The sequence below is a fragment of the Hypanus sabinus genome, chromosome 11 (genome assembly GCF_030144855.1).
Source record: "Hypanus sabinus isolate sHypSab1 chromosome 11, sHypSab1.hap1, whole genome shotgun sequence".
Lineage (NCBI taxonomy): Eukaryota > Metazoa > Chordata > Chondrichthyes > Myliobatiformes > Dasyatidae > Hypanus > Hypanus sabinus.
Genome location: NC_082716.1, coordinates 63,791,752 through 63,809,920, shown reverse-complemented (window position 1 = coordinate 63,809,920; position 18,169 = coordinate 63,791,752). Strand labels below are relative to the sequence as shown.

The 18,169-nt window shown below is 41.9% G+C and overlaps 1 protein-coding gene across 1 annotated transcript in view; it reads left to right on the top strand.

Moving 5' to 3' along the window:
• The window catches only part of hmcn1 (hemicentin 1), a 501,533-nt gene that overhangs the window by 119,118 nt on the left and 364,246 nt on the right, over positions 1–18,169 (top strand). The window contains exons 5-6 of the mRNA XM_059984517.1: positions 12,436–12,607; positions 15,525–15,631. Coding sequence (XP_059840500.1) covers positions 12,436–12,607; positions 15,525–15,631 — 279 coding nt within the window. The remainder of the gene's footprint in view (positions 1–12,435; positions 12,608–15,524; positions 15,632–18,169) is intronic.

Sequence of the window (18,169 nt, the reverse complement as noted above, 5' to 3'; positions counted from 1 at the left end):
ACCTATGCAAAACTATCAGGGATGCCAAGTGACAATGTACGTCGGAAGTGGAGTTCAGACCCGCCATCAGTTGTGCTGGGGCTTGCATGTTACAGTGAACTACTAAATGAAGTTGGGCAGCAACAGCAACAACAGCGCATCCCTCCCTGATGGGCTTAATGCATGATATGCACATTTTGAAGAGAAGGGCAGTGGAATGTCATCATCCTCTAAAGCACCCATACCTATAGTAACCATTGTCACCAACAAAGTGGTCTTCTGGAGAGTGAACTGCGGAGAGAATCTGACCAAACCTTGCCCTTTAGATCCTGCACAGATCAGCTTGTGGAGGCACTTGCAAACATTTTAAACCTATTCCTACTTCAGTCTGAGGTTTCCACCTTTAAGAAGACAACTATCATATTGGTGTCAAAGAAAAATAAGGTAACATGCTTTGATGGCTACAGTCCAGTAGCTCTGCTGTCTGCCATCGTAAAGTGCATTACAAGCTAGTCATGATGCACATCAACTCCAACCTCCCGGGCAGTCTCAAACTACTGCTGAGTTAGGTGTATGGTCAACATCATCTGCCTGGGTTTACACTCATCTCTGGAGCATCTGGATAATAAAGGTATCCATGTCAACTATTATTTATCAATTGCAGCTCTGCCCTCAATGCTATACAAGTGATAGGTTGCTACAACACAGAAGCAGACCCTTTGGCCCATTTACTGTATGCTGAATTCCAAGTAAACTCGTCTCCAAACTCCTAGACCCGGGACTCAATTCTACCCTGTGCAACCGGGTTCCCGACTTCCTGACCAGCAGACCGATATCAGTAAGGGTAGGCAGTAACACCTCCCATCACAATTATACTCGGTCTGATGCCCCTGGAGGATGTGTCCTCAGCCCCCTACTCTACGCCTATACACACACCACAGCATGGCCAGGTTCTGCTCCAGCCCCATCTGCAGGTTTGCGGTTGACACCACTGTAGTGGGATGAGACAGAGTACAGGAAGGATAAAGAGAGCCCAGTAACATGGTGTCATAACAATAGCCTTTCCTTCAGTAGCAGTAAAAAAAAACAAGAGCTGGTCATTGATTTAGTAAGTGAGATGAAGCATAAGCCCCTGTTTGATTGATGGTTCCAGTGTAGAAACCTTAGCTCGTCCTGGTCCAACCACGTAGATGTTGTGGTCAAGAAAGTTCTCCAGTGCCTGTACTTTAGAAGGCTAGGGAAATTCAGCATGTCCCCAGGGACCCTTCGCAATCTTTATCAAAGTACCTCAGAAAGCATCCTAGCTGGATGCTTCATGGCTTGCGGTAGTAACTGCACTACCCAAGGCCATGGGAATCTGCAGAGAGTTGTGCACCACAGAATCCAGACCCCTTCCACGGGCTCTGCCGACACTTGTTGCTGTCTTGGAAGAGCAGCCAACATAATCAACGATCCCTTCCACCCTGGAAATTCTCTCCTTTCCGCCTTCCATCACAAAGAAAATTCAAAAACCTGAAAGTACATGCAACGAGGATGAAGGATAGCTTCCATTCCACTGTTGTAAGAATTTTGAATGGATCTCTTATACAGCATCATGTACTCTTGACCTCACAATCTACATTGGTATGGCTCTGCATCTTTACAGTCTATCTGCACAGCACTTTCTGTAATTGGAGCATGATATTCTGCATTCTGTTATTGCTTTTCCCTTGTCCCTCAAGGCACTGTTGTAATAAATCAATCTGTATGAACAGTCTGCAAGGCAAGTTTTTAACTGTACTTCAATACATGAGACAATGTGACGACCAATGTTCAACTTATCACTTCAGTTGCAAGGTTAGACTTCATCGTACTGACATTATGAAATGCTTGGTATAATGGCAGGCAAAACAGATTTCACTGTACTTTTGTATGGATGACAATAATAAACTAATAATTATTTTTTAATGTCTGATAGGATGGTGGCATGCTCAGATGTACTGTCTACTTGAGATTCAATTAAAAGTGCATTTATTTGTCTTGTAAGTCTATTTTACAATTGCAAGTCACTGCTGGATTCAAAGAAAATCAAGTACTGCATGACCATCCCATCAGCAAGTTGCTAGATAGTAATTGAGCTGGAATATTGCATATTATTTTCATGTTGTTGCCTAGACATTTTGCATGCAATTGTGCCAAGATGGAGCATGATCCAGCAAATAGAGTGATTGAATATTTTGGACGTTCTTATTGGGATTGCAAGATCCTGTTGGACATTGGTAATGTAGACTACTGCAAGTCTGTTCATTGGTGAAACCAAGTGGGGGAGCTGCATTGCCTCAGTTCTGGCGAAGACTAGGCCTTAGCCATGGAGTCACTTTGGACAAAGCAACCTGTTGCAGCTTGCCCAGGGGAGAGAGCAGGAGCTTCTGCTGAGTGCATTGGAATTGTGCTGAGTTGGGAACTGGCCTCTCTTGCTAGTGCAAAACGCACAACATGCTGGAGGAATTCAGCGGGTCGGGCAGCATCTGTGAAAACGAGCAGTCAACGTTTTACACCGAGACCCTTCGTCAGGACTAAGTGCTGCCCTCCAGTGTTTGCTTAGTGGAAGAACAAGCTGGACTAGGACAATCTGCAGTCACGCCATTCAGGGACTTGGGCAATATTATTATTTTTTCCTTGTGACTTGTTTTGAAATCATAACCATATGTGTAATTTGCTGTGTGCTGGTGGTGATGTGTTTTGCACTTGGCCCCAGAGGAATGTAGGTTCATTTGGCTATATTCATGTATGGTTGAATGATAATTGAACTTGAACTTGCATTTTAAGATCACATTCAATAAACACAGATCACATTTCAAAGTTGGTCCTTGACTTCCTGAACAACAGATCACAATTAGAAAGGATAGGCAACAACACGTCTGCCACGATTATCCTCAACACTGATGCCTCCTCAAAAATGAGGCTGCGTTTTCAGACTCTTACTTTGTTCCATATACACTGACGATTATGTGGCCCCATTCTGCTCTAAATCTAGCTTAAGATGATATTGCTGAGGGCAAGCGACGACTTACTGGTGGTTTCCAAGACAAGGAATGCAACTAAGTACTTTATTAATAACACTGTAAAAAAAATTATGGTAGATGATCATCGCAAACAATGAAGAGGCAAGTGAAGATGAGGCTGAGTCAGAGGTCAATGCCTGCAGGTGCAAGGCAAAGTCGGAGTAAGGTTGAGGTATGTTCGAAATGAAGTTGGGGTGGACAATGCAGAGAAAAGTCGGAGTGAAGGATTGCCAGATTCGGGGCCTGTCTACCTAGACTGAGAGTGAAGCTTGATCGATCTAAGCACTGGACCAATTTGGAAAGGTCAGGTACGGCTGAAACATGGTGGCAGGGTCCAGGCCCAGAGCGTATTGATGTGACAGGGCCTGGGTCTTAGAGTGAGAAATTACTTGATGTTTGGCTGATTTAAACGCCGGGCCAGCAGGACTGAAAAGGTAGAGTGTCAGGACCAGAGGCGAGGGTTGGGCCTGTTCTGCTCATTGCTCTGCGACCCTTGCTCTGCTATGTACTGAACTGCATCTGGAAGCTGTGGGCCTGCTCCAGGCTTCATGTCTGAGGACTCAGTTTGCTTACTTTTATTGTTTGCACAGTTTTTTTTTCATTTCTCTCTGCATATTGGGTGTTTGTCAGTCTTTTTTTAAATGGGTTCTTTTGGGTTTCTTGTTTTGTGGCTGCCTGTAAGACAATGAATCTCAAGGATGTATATTGTATACGTACTTTGATAATAAATGTACTTTGAACTTTGAACTCCTTCTACACCATTGTTGTTGGTTTCAAATTATGAGGTGTAATGAAGGAAGGAAATAGAGAGCTTAGTGGCATGGTGTCATGATAACAACCTTTTCCTCAATGTCAGTAAAACAGAAAATCTGTTCATTAACGTGAGGAAGCAGGACAGAGCATTTGCTCCCATGTACAGCAGTGGTGTTGCCTCTCTACTGTTTTCTTGTCCTCCTTGTCCTCTCTCTGCTCCGTTGTCCTTTGTGCCCACTCTCTGCCTTTATGTTACAGATTATTGTTACAGATTTATGTTACAAAAATATCTCCAATATTCTTGATTCATCTCTTTTCATCACTTTGTCCATATTTTTCTCCATGCTTGCATCTTGGAGTTTCTTCCCTCTCTCCTCTGCTCTATGACTTCCTTGTGCTATCACACGGTCTCCTTCCCTTCCATGCTCCGGAGACGCCAGACTACGTTCTCTCCCATGCTCCCATCTTTATCTCCTGATCCTGGCTGTATGCCTTGCTCCGCTGCTAGCCATGTAACAGCCAAGTATCAGTGTTGAGTGTAGATAGGAGCTGCCATTGGGCTCTGACCTTGCGAGGAAGTTGTAGAGAATTGAGGCAATGGTAGTATTATTAGAGATTCCTGCTTTCGGGTAAGATGTGAAACCAGTGAGATATCAGCATAGCATGATGTTGTAGAGAGAATGAAGCTTTTGATTAGTAATTCTCTTGCTTATTACATCATTTAAAATTAATAGAGTGCCTGTTGATTCATTTGCTAACTGTGACCTTGCTTTTCAAAATGTGGCCACTGCCTTTGGTTTCATAAAAACAATTTGCACAGGATCTTAAAGTATTCTGTGACAGTTAGGCATTAAATAAGTGTATGTTCATTTTTAAAAGAATATGAAAACTTCAGAGCTGGTAGTAGAAATATTTGCTGAATGCAGTATTTATAATGTCTAAGGAAGATATTTTTTTAAGGTGGATTGCTTCAGAATCACATTTTGCTCCAGAATTAGGTCCACACATTTTGAATTTTATGATTCAATGCAAGTCTAATATCTATGACTTTCGAACCTTAAATCCTGCACTTTAGGATGAAACATGTGCTGTGCTTCACTGCCAGTGGGCATTTGGTCTGTACTTTTGGCCTGTTATTTGTTCTAGCCCACACTTTACTCAAAAGGAAATTCATTTATATATGACAAGTGATTTAGTTTGCTGAAAATTATGGCCTATTTGAATGTCTTATAAGGTTACTTAAGGCAATTTTCTAAAGGCCGCAGGCATTTCATTGACACATTAGATGAACGATTTTGCAGTTGTGGCAATTCATCACTCTGAGCACTTCACTATAAATCCTCTTCTGACTACAGCAAGACTGAAAGAATGGAAATTTATCAGCAAACTAGGAATGGACAAATTTAAGAGAATACTCAAAACTCAGCCAATAATAAGATAAGAAATTTTTGGCTTAATTGCATTATTTTAATAATCTCTACATGCCTCATCGGTACTCCCTCAGAAGGAAAATGTGTCATCCAAATTGCTTGAAATAAAATATACATAAAATCACTGTAAATGATGAGTCCGTTGAAGCCTATTTCCCAAAATCTGGTAAACTTGCATTTAAAGGAAGCTCTTTTTTTGCAGTGAAAAAGCCCTGATGTAGTCAAAAATGGAAATGGAAATGTTCCTAAATCATCCTTTAAAGCGGGAGGTCCAGACAACATCCCTGAATGTGTGCTCAAGGAATGTGCTGATGTATTAGCAGATGTCCTGACAGACATTTTCAACATCTTCCTTAGGCAAGCCATTGTCCCCAGATGCTTCAAGACCTTCACAATCATCCCTGTAGCAAAGAAATCAGTTGTAGCCTGTCGGAATGATTACCGTCCCGTTGCCCTGACCCCCATAGTGATGAAATGTTTCGAACGGCTTGTCAAGCCTCATATCACAGACAGCCTCCCCTCATCACTGGATCCTCTACAGTTTGCTTATCGTCCCAACCGCTCTATGAAGGATGCAATATCCACCACACTGCACACAGTTCTCTCTCACTTGGCCAAAAAAGATACTTATGCCAGAATCCTGTACATTGTTTTCAGTTCAGCGTTCAATACCATCATCCTGCAGAGAATAGTGGAGAAACTGTCACTGCTTGACCTTAACATTGCCATGTGTCACTGGATTCTGGATTTCTTGACAGAGAGACCACAGTCAGTCTGTGTTGGCAGGAACATCTCTGACTCCATCACACTGAGCACTGGATCCCCACAAGGCTGTGTGCTTAGCCCATTGCTGTTTACACTGCTAACACGTGACTATGCAGCCAGACTCGAGGAGAACCTGATCATTAAATTTGCTGATTATACCACAGGGGTGGGGCTCATCAGCAAAAATGATGAAACGATGTACAGGGAGGAGGTCACACACCTAGAGAGCTTGTGCAGTGACAACAACTTGATGCTTAATGTCACCAAATCTAAGGAGATGATCGTCGATTTCAGACAGTCTCAGCTTGAGCACACACCCCTCAGCATCAGCAGTTCCACAGCGGAGAGAGTGGAAAACATCAAGTTCCTTGGGGTGCAGATCTTGAACAATCTCACCTGGTCCAGGAACACAACTGGGCTTGTGAAACGAGCCCAGCAGAGATTGCACTTTCTGAGAAAGCTTAAACAAGCATCACTCCCCAATAACATCTTAACTGCATTCTACAGAGGTGTGGTTGAGAGTGTGCTGACCTTTTGCATCACAACCTGGTACTCCAGCTGCAGTGCTGCCTACAAAAAAGCCTTGCAGAGGGTGGTTAGGGGAGCAGAGAAGGTTACTGGGGTTTCCCTACCTTCTGTCCAAGACCTCTTTCAGAGTCGATGCCTCCAGAACACACGGTACATCAATAAAGACCCCTCACACCCTCTCCATGAACTGTTTGTTCTTCTGCCATCAGGTAAACGTTACAGGAGCATCAAAACTAAAACCACAAGGCTACTAAACAGCTTCCTCCCACAGGCAGTCAGACTGCTAAATAGCTGCTCTACCTGACTCTGCTTTGGACACTTTTAACTTGCACTGGACACTTACAACTTGATTTTAACTGACATGTGGCTGTTGTGTTTTACTATTTACTTTTATGTTTATTATTTAGTGTTGCATTTGTTATGTTATGATTGCACTGCTCCTGGGAAAGGCTGTCTCATTCTGACCTGCAGAGCTGATGTACAATGAAGTTTTTGAATCTTGAAATCTTGAATCTTTACCGTTACCTGCTTCATTGATTGCTAATTCTGCTGACTGGCAGTACTGCAGAGCTCCATCTGATCCATTGGTGGTGGCATTGCAAATGGTCTCAGCCCGAAACATTGACTATCAATTATTTACCAGAGATGCTGCCTAACCTACTGAGTTCCTCCAGCATTTCATGTGTGCTACTCAAGATTTTCACCATCTGCAAAATCTGTGGTGTCCCTGCTACTTTTAATGCTTAGCAATTGTAATCTTGTAGCAGTTGAATTCTAGCAGGGGTAGGCTATTCATTGCCTCAAGCTCATTACTGAAGACATTAGTAGCAGAATAGTTGGGGTACAAAGACAATAAAAAGGAAAATGCTGTTAATTTTCAGCAGGTGAAGAAGCTATGTCTATGGGAAGAATGAGCACTCTTTGCCAGAGCTGGTTCATTCTTTGTGAATGGAGAGCTTAAAACTCAGAATTAGGTCGGTTTGAGTGAGAAGAGAGAATGGAAAAGTCAAAATAGTTAATGTCATGCTGGCAGTTAGACCTTGAGTAGGTAAATGGGCAGAGTGTGTACAGGTGGATCAGGATGATGGAAAATGATTAAAAGAGTCCACAGATGGGTTGAAAGATCCTGGCTAAAACAAATGGCTGTAGAGGTAGCATAAGAAGCATTTATTGTTTTGGGCTCTAAATGGATTGAGATATGCAAGGGGGGGGGGCAGAGCTGAGGCTCTGCTGAGAACTGATCATTCAGGATCAGAGAGGAGAAGGTGTAAACATGTAAAATGCATTGGGTATGTGAGAAAGGGAAAGTAATGGAGGTGAATTGTGAAAAAGATCCAGAAGATATCGGTGTGTATGATCTTTGATGTCTGATCAAAGGGAGTAGAATCTTCTATTGCAGCACTGAATGCAGCAAAAAAAAAGTTTGTGGACCACAGCAGCCTTGAGGCAGAGTAAGTCAGCATTGTTGCAGAGAGAGGTCAAGAGTATTGATGAGCTGAGACATAGTGTTGAGTGTGGATCTGAGGTTGTGAAGAGAGCAGTGCCTCAATACCTTGGATAGCATCCATTCAGACCTTACCCATGACCTTGGGAGAGTCTGAATGGTGAAGGCCATCATTACAGTTGGAATCCCCTTGCAACAAGTTACAGATGGACGCTTTTGCTAAGGAAAGTGATGCATCTGTGGAAGCAGGATTTGATAAATACTATATCAATGATAAGGAAGATGAATGAGGCTGAAGGTGAATAAGGAAACAGAGACAGAAATCTTATCAGAGAGCAGAGATGGACTACCTCAGGTTAGGCATTTCTGGAAGAGAAGACACAGTGGATTCAACAGATAAAAATATTTTTTTCAAAACAGTAGATGCTAAATTCTAAATTAAAACAAAATGCTGGAAATTCTCAGCAGGTCAGACTATATGTGTGAGGAGAGAAACTGCTGATGTTTTAGGTCAAAGACCTTCTTCAGAACAGGGAAGGAGTCAAAGAAGGATTGTAAAGCTGCAGAGGCCAGCAGATAGGGGAATGTATGGGGAATGTATGTGAGAGCAAACTTGAATGATCTATAACACAAGATTAGAGTCATACGGCACAGAGACAATACATATTTCTGTACGGGGATGTCCAGAGAGGGTAGCACCTTTGCTGAAGGGGCATATCGTGTCCACTTCAGGCAGCTCACTCATCTTTGGTCCCCACCGGACACTCAACTCTCACCTGTGGCTCCAAGTAGCTGTTTGCATGTGACACCGGTCGCACCCCAATCCACCCCTTCGATAGGTAAGGGTAGCCAGCAGGCCTTGTACCCCATTGAGATAGGGACATACCTGTGCTAGCTCTGGCAGACTGGGCGGATGAGATGTACAGTGAGATCCAGCGGCCAGGTAGGCGGTACTGCAGTGCCCCATGGAGAGCGAACGGTAGGGCGAGGCACAGACGACATCATGGTCATCCACTACAACCAAGGAAAACCCCAGTCTGTGATGAGTGTTTGCACCATTGGACCTGGTAATCTGAATTTGAGAGAGTGGAACTTCCCCAGTGCAATGGCTTTTCCGCTTCAAAAACTCTCCTGCACAGGTTTCCTACCATTGTCGGACATGACGGACAGCCACCATCGATTCCAACAAATAATCTGCTGGAAAATCTGAGTCAAGCAACATCTGTGGGAGGAAAGGAACTGTTGATATTTTGGGCTAAAGCCCTGCAAGGTGGGAAGATCCATCAGTAAGCACACTATGAAGAGCGGAGCAGTGTCACATTTTGCTAATTGGATGGAAGTGAAGTGGCCCCAAGGGCAGTAAGTGTACATAATGAATGCGCTTTCACCATCCAGTGATAATAGTTGCTCCTAGTATTTTTAAGTGAACTCCTGCATAAGAATGAAAATAAGTTTGTAAAACAGTTAATCTGAAATTTGGAAAGAAAGTAATTTTTGCCATTGCTGCTACATTCAGAGATCATCAGATGCCAATCTCCATCATCATTCTCATTAAGTTCAATCCTGTTCTCACCCCTAGAGTATATAAGATGTGAATAAAGAAACATAAATATTTATTTCTTCAAAACCTGCTCCTGTCACTTACTAAATATCCAATTATAGCAGCCAGTTGTATCCACAACTATTTTATATGGTGCACGGTTATAGAATTACTGAGTTTCTACCACCTTCAGCTGAGTAAAGTCCTGCTAAATAGCTCAGTTAGAGAGTTAGCAGCTGCTGAGCCCATGTACTTCATTGAAAATGTTACAAAAGTCCCATCAGACATTGTGTAATTGTTTGTGTGGCTGAGTGTCATTTGCAGTATGATTTCCTCACTTTTCCTGAAGTAAATCAACTCTTGACACCTGGTGAAGTGGGAATAAAGTAGCAGATGATGATGATGGAATGGCTATTTACATCAATTTAAGTTGCCCTGGCTCACTTGAATAAATTAAATTAATAGTCCCACTGGATAATGCATGTTTTAGTAAGAAAGGGAGCCTTACACTTCGATGCTGGTTCTGGTTACTGCTACATTTACTAGTGCAGTTAACTCTGCTTAATTATTGAGAGAGAGAGATGTTGAAAGATCTGTGAACAATTTCTCGAGAATGGAAAACAAAATCAAATCAAATCAAGTTCATGTTTAATTATCATGCAACCATATATGATACAGCTGAACGAAACAGTGTTCCTCTGGGGGCAGGTACAAAACATACACAGCACATTCAAAATAGCAATCACTCACGCAGTCATGCAAAAAAATATATACAGCCCAAGTCCTTGAGCAGCATGTCCCACAAACTGCTGGTGTAGTTCTCAGCAGTGGGCAAACATACGCATGCAATCCGACCACTGATCGAACACTGAAGGCCAATGCTGATGGGAGAGGTCAGTTCCCAAGCGAGCACAGATGCTAAGCTACAACACCTCTGGCATCTCCTCTCCTGGTCTGCAGCAGCAGGCAAGCCTGCGACTTGAAGCCTAGTCCTCGCTATGAGTGAGACCATGCAGCTCCCTTGCCATCTGTCACACCACTAAACAAGGGAGACCATGGTATCTTATATTATCGATGTCCAACAGGGTCTTGCGATAGCAAGAGAAATGTCCAGGACAATTACCCATGGTTACACTGCATGCTACCTTTGTGCACCCACTCTGATGCCTTTCCTGTAGCGGGCAGCAACATGATCTGTACCCAGTCCAGCACCTCTGCTAATGGGCAGCTCACTGATGGGGTAGACCTGTGGTCTCCAAACTCTTTGGAGTCCAGCATTGTCTTGCTATTGTAAAAAAGACATTTAACAAAGGAAAAAACACATTTGGTTGGCCCTCAAAAGGTTGCTGCGTCCAAGCATGCCTCTGTTTTACTGGAAGAATGGGGCTTGATGTTTCTGAGATGCTAAAGTACTGTAATATTTGTTGAGTTATTTAAGAATCTAAGTAAATGTAATGTTTTGGGGTTGAAGAAGATTCTATGATGATGGTCAGTTGTGGCAGTGACATGGGTTATTGATGTGGATTTTCAGTTATTAAAACTTGTGTAATATCTGCATTGAGTTGAAATGTCTCTCAGTGATGATTAATGGGCTCTTCAGAGTGCTCAACAGGAGCTGGCATACAGCCTGTATCAAATCATCCTCACGGGAGGAAGCTGCTTTTCAAATGTTGACCAGATTGAGGTGTGTTCATAGATTTTAGCAGGTATAGGGTAGGCTGGTGTTGGAAGTCTTTGTCAAACTCTCTTTGAGATTTAGAAACAAATTATTCTGATTAATGCAGAAGGTGACGTTCCTTGGATCAGGATCAGGCAAGGCATTTTGCTGTTGACCAAGTTGGTGTAAGTGGAGTTGGAGGGTAAGCAGGCAGTTGTTGTGTAACAGGCTGACTGCAGTCGCATCTCTGGATTCCACTGCGATCTCTTTGGTCTCCATGACAAGTTGAATTGCTGTGTCTGCTCTATGTTCCACTGATCTCTTTGTGATCACACCTCAGTTTGGTTGAATGGAGTTTGCTAATAGGATGGGCTCCAGTGATATCTGCCAGCATGGTTAACATAGCAATTCAGGGTAAAGTCAGCCTAGTATCTGAAGAAATAGGAATAACTTTAAGAGGCAGAATTGCTTCCACATGATGTTTTGTGTTGGATTGAACAAAGGTAAGATCTTATGATTTAAAGAAAATTAGGGCTACCCAATTCTATGCTCTTGGTGACCAAAAGCAGGACTTTGATCAATTGCCCCAAAGAAAGTCTCTGTCAGTCTGAAGTTATGAACATTTCCTGGATTAATTGGAGTAATGAAGGGTCGGTTTTTCTTAAACTTGTGTTTAGATCAGGAAAAGGGAAAAAAAATGTGTCTCCTGAGTTGCCTTAGACAGGTATGAGAAGATATGGAAGAATGAACTAAAGTATTACAGAGGGAGTAGTCCCTTTGGTATGCAGAAAGTGGAGGAGACTGTGTATCTGATGACGTTATTATGTTGAATCTATTGAATGACTATGAAGAGAAATCCTTTTTCTGAAACAGAAGCGATTCTGTAGATACTGGGAATCTTGAGCAACACACACACACACACACACACGATGCTGGAGGTACTCAGCAGGCCAGGCAGCATCTTTGGAAGGAAATGAATAGTCAATGTTTCAGAGACCCTTCAGTTAATTGTGACTATTCATGTCCCTTCATATATCCTGTTTGATCCACTGGGTGCCTCTGATATTTTGTGTCTGTTGTCCTTGTTGTGGATGGGAGATGCCTGGAGATAAAGCTAAAGTGTAAGGAATGTTGGCGTGCTCTGTCAATTCCACTGGGGGGAGGAAAGCACTGTGGAAGAAGCAACATCACAAAAGAAGGCAATATATGGGATTTGTTACCATTTTTCTTTCTCCTTAAATCATGCATTCTGCTGTCTGTAGGATTTTGTTAACATACCTCTTTTTTTGTTGCAGGTTCTAAAATGGGTAAAAGAAGCAGTTCAAGCATCCAAAGTTCATCTGCTATCAACAGACCATGCCTCCCAAGCTGTAAACATCTGGCAAATCCCCTTTGATCCCAGTCTGAAACAGGTGACCGTGTCTCTCAGTGGTCCTGCTCCTTTTATTGAGATCAGAGATCCTTCAGGTATGGTTCTTGAGTATTTAAAGAGATCATTGAACACAATGAGTGTCTGTGAGTAAATTTGGGCAATTATCAGAATAATTCATTTTGTCAATGTTACGATGCCTTTATGAGCATTATTCTCAAAGAAGCATACCATGGTGGATACACAGTGAAGTTTGGTATTGATTTGGCATTTTATTTCTCTTTCTGTTCTTCTGTTTTTTTTCTTAAAGTGACCACAATCCACATGGGTGTTTTAAAAAAATAGTTAACTACGCCCTCAAGGGTTGTGCTGTTTCAGGCCAGAATCTGACAGGCAATAACAGGCATTTCCTATATAGTGCACAATGCAGCAACTGATTAAGGATAGCTGGAATGCCATGTTGTGACATATATAGTAGTTCAATTTCATGAAAGCAAATCAAAAATGTATTTATTCAACAGCAGTTAATAATTAGGAATGCACGAAGGGATCAGTTTGACAAGCTGCCTGTATTCACTAGAATACAGAAGAATGAGGAATGACCTCATTGAAACCTATCACACGGTGAAAGACAGTGATAGGGTGGATGTAGAGAGGATGTTTTCTGTGGTGGGGGAGTCTAAGACTAGAGGGGGAAAGTATCAGAATAAATGGGTATCCTTTTAGAATGGAGATGAGGAGGAATTTCTTTAGCCAGAGAGTGGTGAATCTGTGGAATTCTTTGACACCGCAGTTGTGAAGGCCAAGTCTTCATATATATTTAAGGCACAGGTTGATTGAAATTTCTGAGGATGTGACTAAACACATTGATGAGGGTAGAGCTGTAGATGTAGTGTATATGGATTTCAGCAAGGCATTTGACAAGGTACCCCATGCAAGGCTTATTGAGAAAATAAGGAGGCATGAGATCCAAGGAGACATTGCTTTGTGGATCCAGAACTGGCTTGCCCACAGAAGGAAAGAGTGGTTGTAGATGGGTCATATTCTGCATGGAGATCAGTAACCAGTGGTGTGCTTCAGGGATCTGTTCTGGGACCCCTACTCTTTGTTATTTTTATAAATGATCTGGATGAAGAAGTGGGGGGATGGGTTAGTAAATTTGCTGATGACACTAAGATTGGGGTGTTGTGGATCGTGTGGAGGGCTGTCAGAGGTTACAGCGGTACCTTGATAGGATGCAAAACTGGGCTGAGAAGTGGCAGATGGAGTTCAATCCAAATAAATGTGAGGTGGTTCATTTTGGTAAGTCAAATATGCTGGCAGAATATAGTATTAATGGTAAGACTCTTGGCAGTGTGGAAGAGCAGAGGGATCTTCGGGGTCTGAGTCCATAGGACTCTCAAAGCTGCTGCACAGGTTGACTCTGTAGTTAAGAAGGCATATGGTGTATTGGCCTTCATCAATCGTGAGATTGAGTTTAAGTGCCGAGAGGTAATGTTGCAGCTATATAGGACCCTGGTCAGACCCCACTTGAAGTACTGTGCTCAATTCTGGTCGCTTTACTACAGGAAGGATGTGGAAACCATAGAAAGGGTGTAGAGGAGATTTACAAGGATGTTGCCTGGACTGGGGAATATGCCTTAGGAGAATAGGATGAGTGGACTTGGCCTTTTCTCCTTAGAGCAACAGAGAGTGAAAGGTGACCTGATAGAGTTGACAAGATAATGAGAGGCATTGATCATGTGGATAGTCACAGGCTTTTTCCCAGGGCTGAAATAGCTAGCATGAGAGGGCATAGTTTTAAGGTGCTTGGAAGTAGGTACAGAGGAGATGTCAGGGGTATGATTTTTACGCAGAGAATGGTGAGTGTGTGGAATAGGTGGTGAAGCTGGAAACGATAGGGTCTTTAAGAGATTCCTGAATGAATACATGGAGCTTAGAGAAATTGAGGGCTATGTGTAAGCCTAAGTAGTTCTAAGGTAAGGACAGATTCGGTACATCTTTGTGGGCCAGAGGGCCTGTATTGTGCTGTAGGTTTTCTATGTTTCTCGATTCTTGATTGGTCAGGGCATGAAGGGTTACAGGGAGAAGGCGGGAGATTAGGGCTGAGGAAAATTAGATCAGCCATGATGAAATGGCAGAGCAAACTTGATGGTTGAAATGGCCTAATTCTGCTCATATATCTTGTGGTCTTCATTAATGGGGAAATCAATGACTAAACTCTCAGTAATTTGCTATCCACCTTTTTTGTTGTCCTTTTTAATGTCATTTAAGGATTTTAATGTAATGTTGGTCTCTTATGTGGGAAGATTTCTGTGTTAATGATAATCCCATTTCTCTTGAATGTGTCACGCAACTATGTCTTCGTTACAGATCTTAGCTATGTCTTCAGCTAGTTTCAGGTTCCTGGAACTAGCTAATGAACCATGTGCTGTTTTAGGATAAAATCCAGATGCAATTTATTTTAAAATAACAGTCTTGCATTGTGAGAAAATATGTGTCTCATATTTCTGACTTAAAATGATAGATCTCCAAGCTATAACCATGGAAACCGTTTGGTGGTTTTAAACCTCACTGATGCTTCTCTGCATTTGGCATGTAATAAGGATGCTTATCCCAAAGGAAGTTCTCTTCTAATGTTATCTACAAGAGTAGTTTAACAGTTCTATGAAGGACAGGAAAGCAAACACCAGATCTGTGCGTTAGTTAACAATCAATTTCTTAACCTTTTGGTGACCTAAAGAGTCTTCAATTTTGACGTGCTGAGTAATGTGGTCTAGCTTAAATCAGTGGCCCTTTTTCAGGCATATATATGTACTAATCAAACCAGCTTTCCTCAAACAGTGAGCTGACCTGCTGAACATTAAAAATGTATTAATACATGTTTAAAAATTCAATTAACATTTCAACTGAAAACTCATCTTTAGCTTTGGGAGAATGTTATTCTCAGTTTTAGTACAGTTATTAACAGGAATGCAAAATTTATATTGATTAAGTTTCTCTTTTGGCCCGCAGGAAAAATTATCAGAAAAGGATCTGGTCTTAATGAGCTTTTACATATTGCAAACTCTGCTAGGGTGGTAAACATCAAGAATCCACAACCAGGACTCTGGGCCATTAAGGTTAGTCTTTATGGTAATGGTGTGTGTAAAATCCCTTGATATCTTCCTCAGGACCTCAATCCTAATTTATAATGAACTCCATCACTTTCAGACCATAATTTCAGCAGGAAGTCAGTGGAACCTTGAGGGAAGTTTGGGAAACACAAAGCAATCTTCTGTTACTCATGGTGCTGCATGAATCAATGCATTCCCACATCATGAAATTATGTTCCCTGACCCATAGTGTATTAGTAATGTTCAATCCACCTCCTCATAGCTTGGAATCCAAGTTATTCATTTCTCTGATTTGTGCCACGCACAAATTGATTTGATAAGTGTCATTAGAGAGCATTGGAAGGTATGTTTCTATTGTGTTATTTGTTATTATGGGAGAATGTGAAAATTCCATTTAAACACACATTCAGTGGTCACTTTGAGGTACAGGAGTGAAACCCATTGTGGTCTTCAGCTGCTGTAGCCCATCCACTTCAAGGTTGGATGTGTTGTTGATTCAGAGTTGCTCTTACGCACGTGCATAGATTTGAGTTACTGTCATTTTCCGTCGGTTCGAACAGAACTGCCATTCTATGTTTTTTTTTGTTTTTTTGCTCTATTCACTGTAAACTCTAGAGACTGTACTTGAAAACCCAAGGAGTTCAGCAGTTTCTGAGATGCTTAAACCACACCAACAATCATTCCACCAGCAAAGTCACTTAGATCACATTTCTTCCCCATTGTGGTGTTTGGCGTGAACAACAGCTGAACATCTTGACCATGTCAGCACAATTTTATGCATTGAGTTGCTGCCATATGATGAGCTGACTAGGTATTTACATTAACAAGTAGATGTACGGGTATACCTCATAAAGTGACCACTGCGTGTACAGCATCATCACAGCTTGATTTTTGCAGATGTCATTGTTAATTGCTGGAGACTCAGTCATCAAACAATGTGGACCAAACCAAGCTTGTTTGTATTTGAAAACATCATCTTCTATATGTACAGGCAAAGTCATGATGATTTTCCTGTATGCCCTTCCTTCTCTGTCATCAGGCATTGCTTGTTCTTGATGGTATGTTCTGGACAATTTTTTTGAGTTGAGTGAAAAGTTGCATGGAGATTACAGGGTTTGGTTTCCTCATTAGCTGTGCTCAAAAATCGGGCTTCCATTGAGAGTGGCATTGTGTGCTAGGATTGGCCAGAAAATCCTGGGTCCCTTGGAATCCTATGTGATGAAAATCCAGAAATTTACTAGGAGCAGTGCTTGATTTTGGAAATGCTGTGCAGGAAGCTGGAGAATGGAGGATTGTTGGATTTTGGAATGCTGTGATTCAGATTCAGATCTGAATTAGATTTAGATTCATTTATTCATCACACAAACATCGAAATATACAGTGAAATGTTGTTTACATCCTTCTCCCATTGGTCCAGTCAATGGGAAAAGTAGGCAAGCTAGAAAACTGGATCATCATCTTGTCACCGGTGCCTGATTTATTGCTTTTAGTAGGTAATCTGTAGTGGCTCTTTGGTGAAGACTGTCCAGTGTCATTTGAGCTACAAGGTATTGGTAGAATTCATATGTAGATTCATACAACACTACAGCACCAAAACAAGCCCTTCAGCCCATCTAGTCTGTGCCAAACCACTAATCTGCCTAGTTCCATCAGCTTTCACCCAGACCATAGCCGTCCGCATCCCTCCCATCCATGTACCGATGCAAATTTCTCTTAAATGGTGAAATTGATCCCACATTTACCACTTGCACTGGCAGCTCGTTCCACACTCACCATGCTCTGAGTTAACAAGTTGCCCCTCATGTTCCCCTTAAACATTTCACCTTTCACCCTTAACCGTTAACACTATTTTTAGTGTCACACAACCTCAGTGGGGATAAAAAATCCTGCTTGCATTTACCTTATCTATATCCCTCATAATTTTGTATACCTTTTTCAAATCTTCCCTCAATCTTCTATGTTTTGGGGAATAAAGTCTTAACCTATTCAATCTTTCTCTATAACTCAGGTCCTCAAGTCCTGGGAATTTCCTTGTAAATTTTTTCTGTATCCTTTACATCTTTCCTGTAGGTCGGTGACCAAAACTGCTAACAATACTCCAAATTAGGCCTCACCAACGTCTTATACAACTTCAACATACTATCCCACCTCCTGTACTCAGTACATTGATTTACGAAGACCGAAGTGCCAAAAGCTTTCTTTATGACCCTATCAAAAAGTGATGCCACTTTCAAGGAATTATGGATCTGTATTCCCAGATCCCTCTGTTCTACCACACTCTTCAGTGTCCTGCCACACACTGTTTAAGAACTACCCTGTTTGGTCCTCCCAAAGTGGACTATCTCACACTTGTCTACGTTAAATTTCATCTGCCATTTTTCAGCTTATTTTTCCAGCTGATCCAAATCCTGCTGCAAGCTTTGATACCATTCCTTCCTATTCATTACACCCTCAATATTGCTGTCATTTGCTAATTTGCTGATGTAGTTTACAAATTATCTTCCAGATCATTGATACTGATGAAAAACAACAGCAGACCCAGCA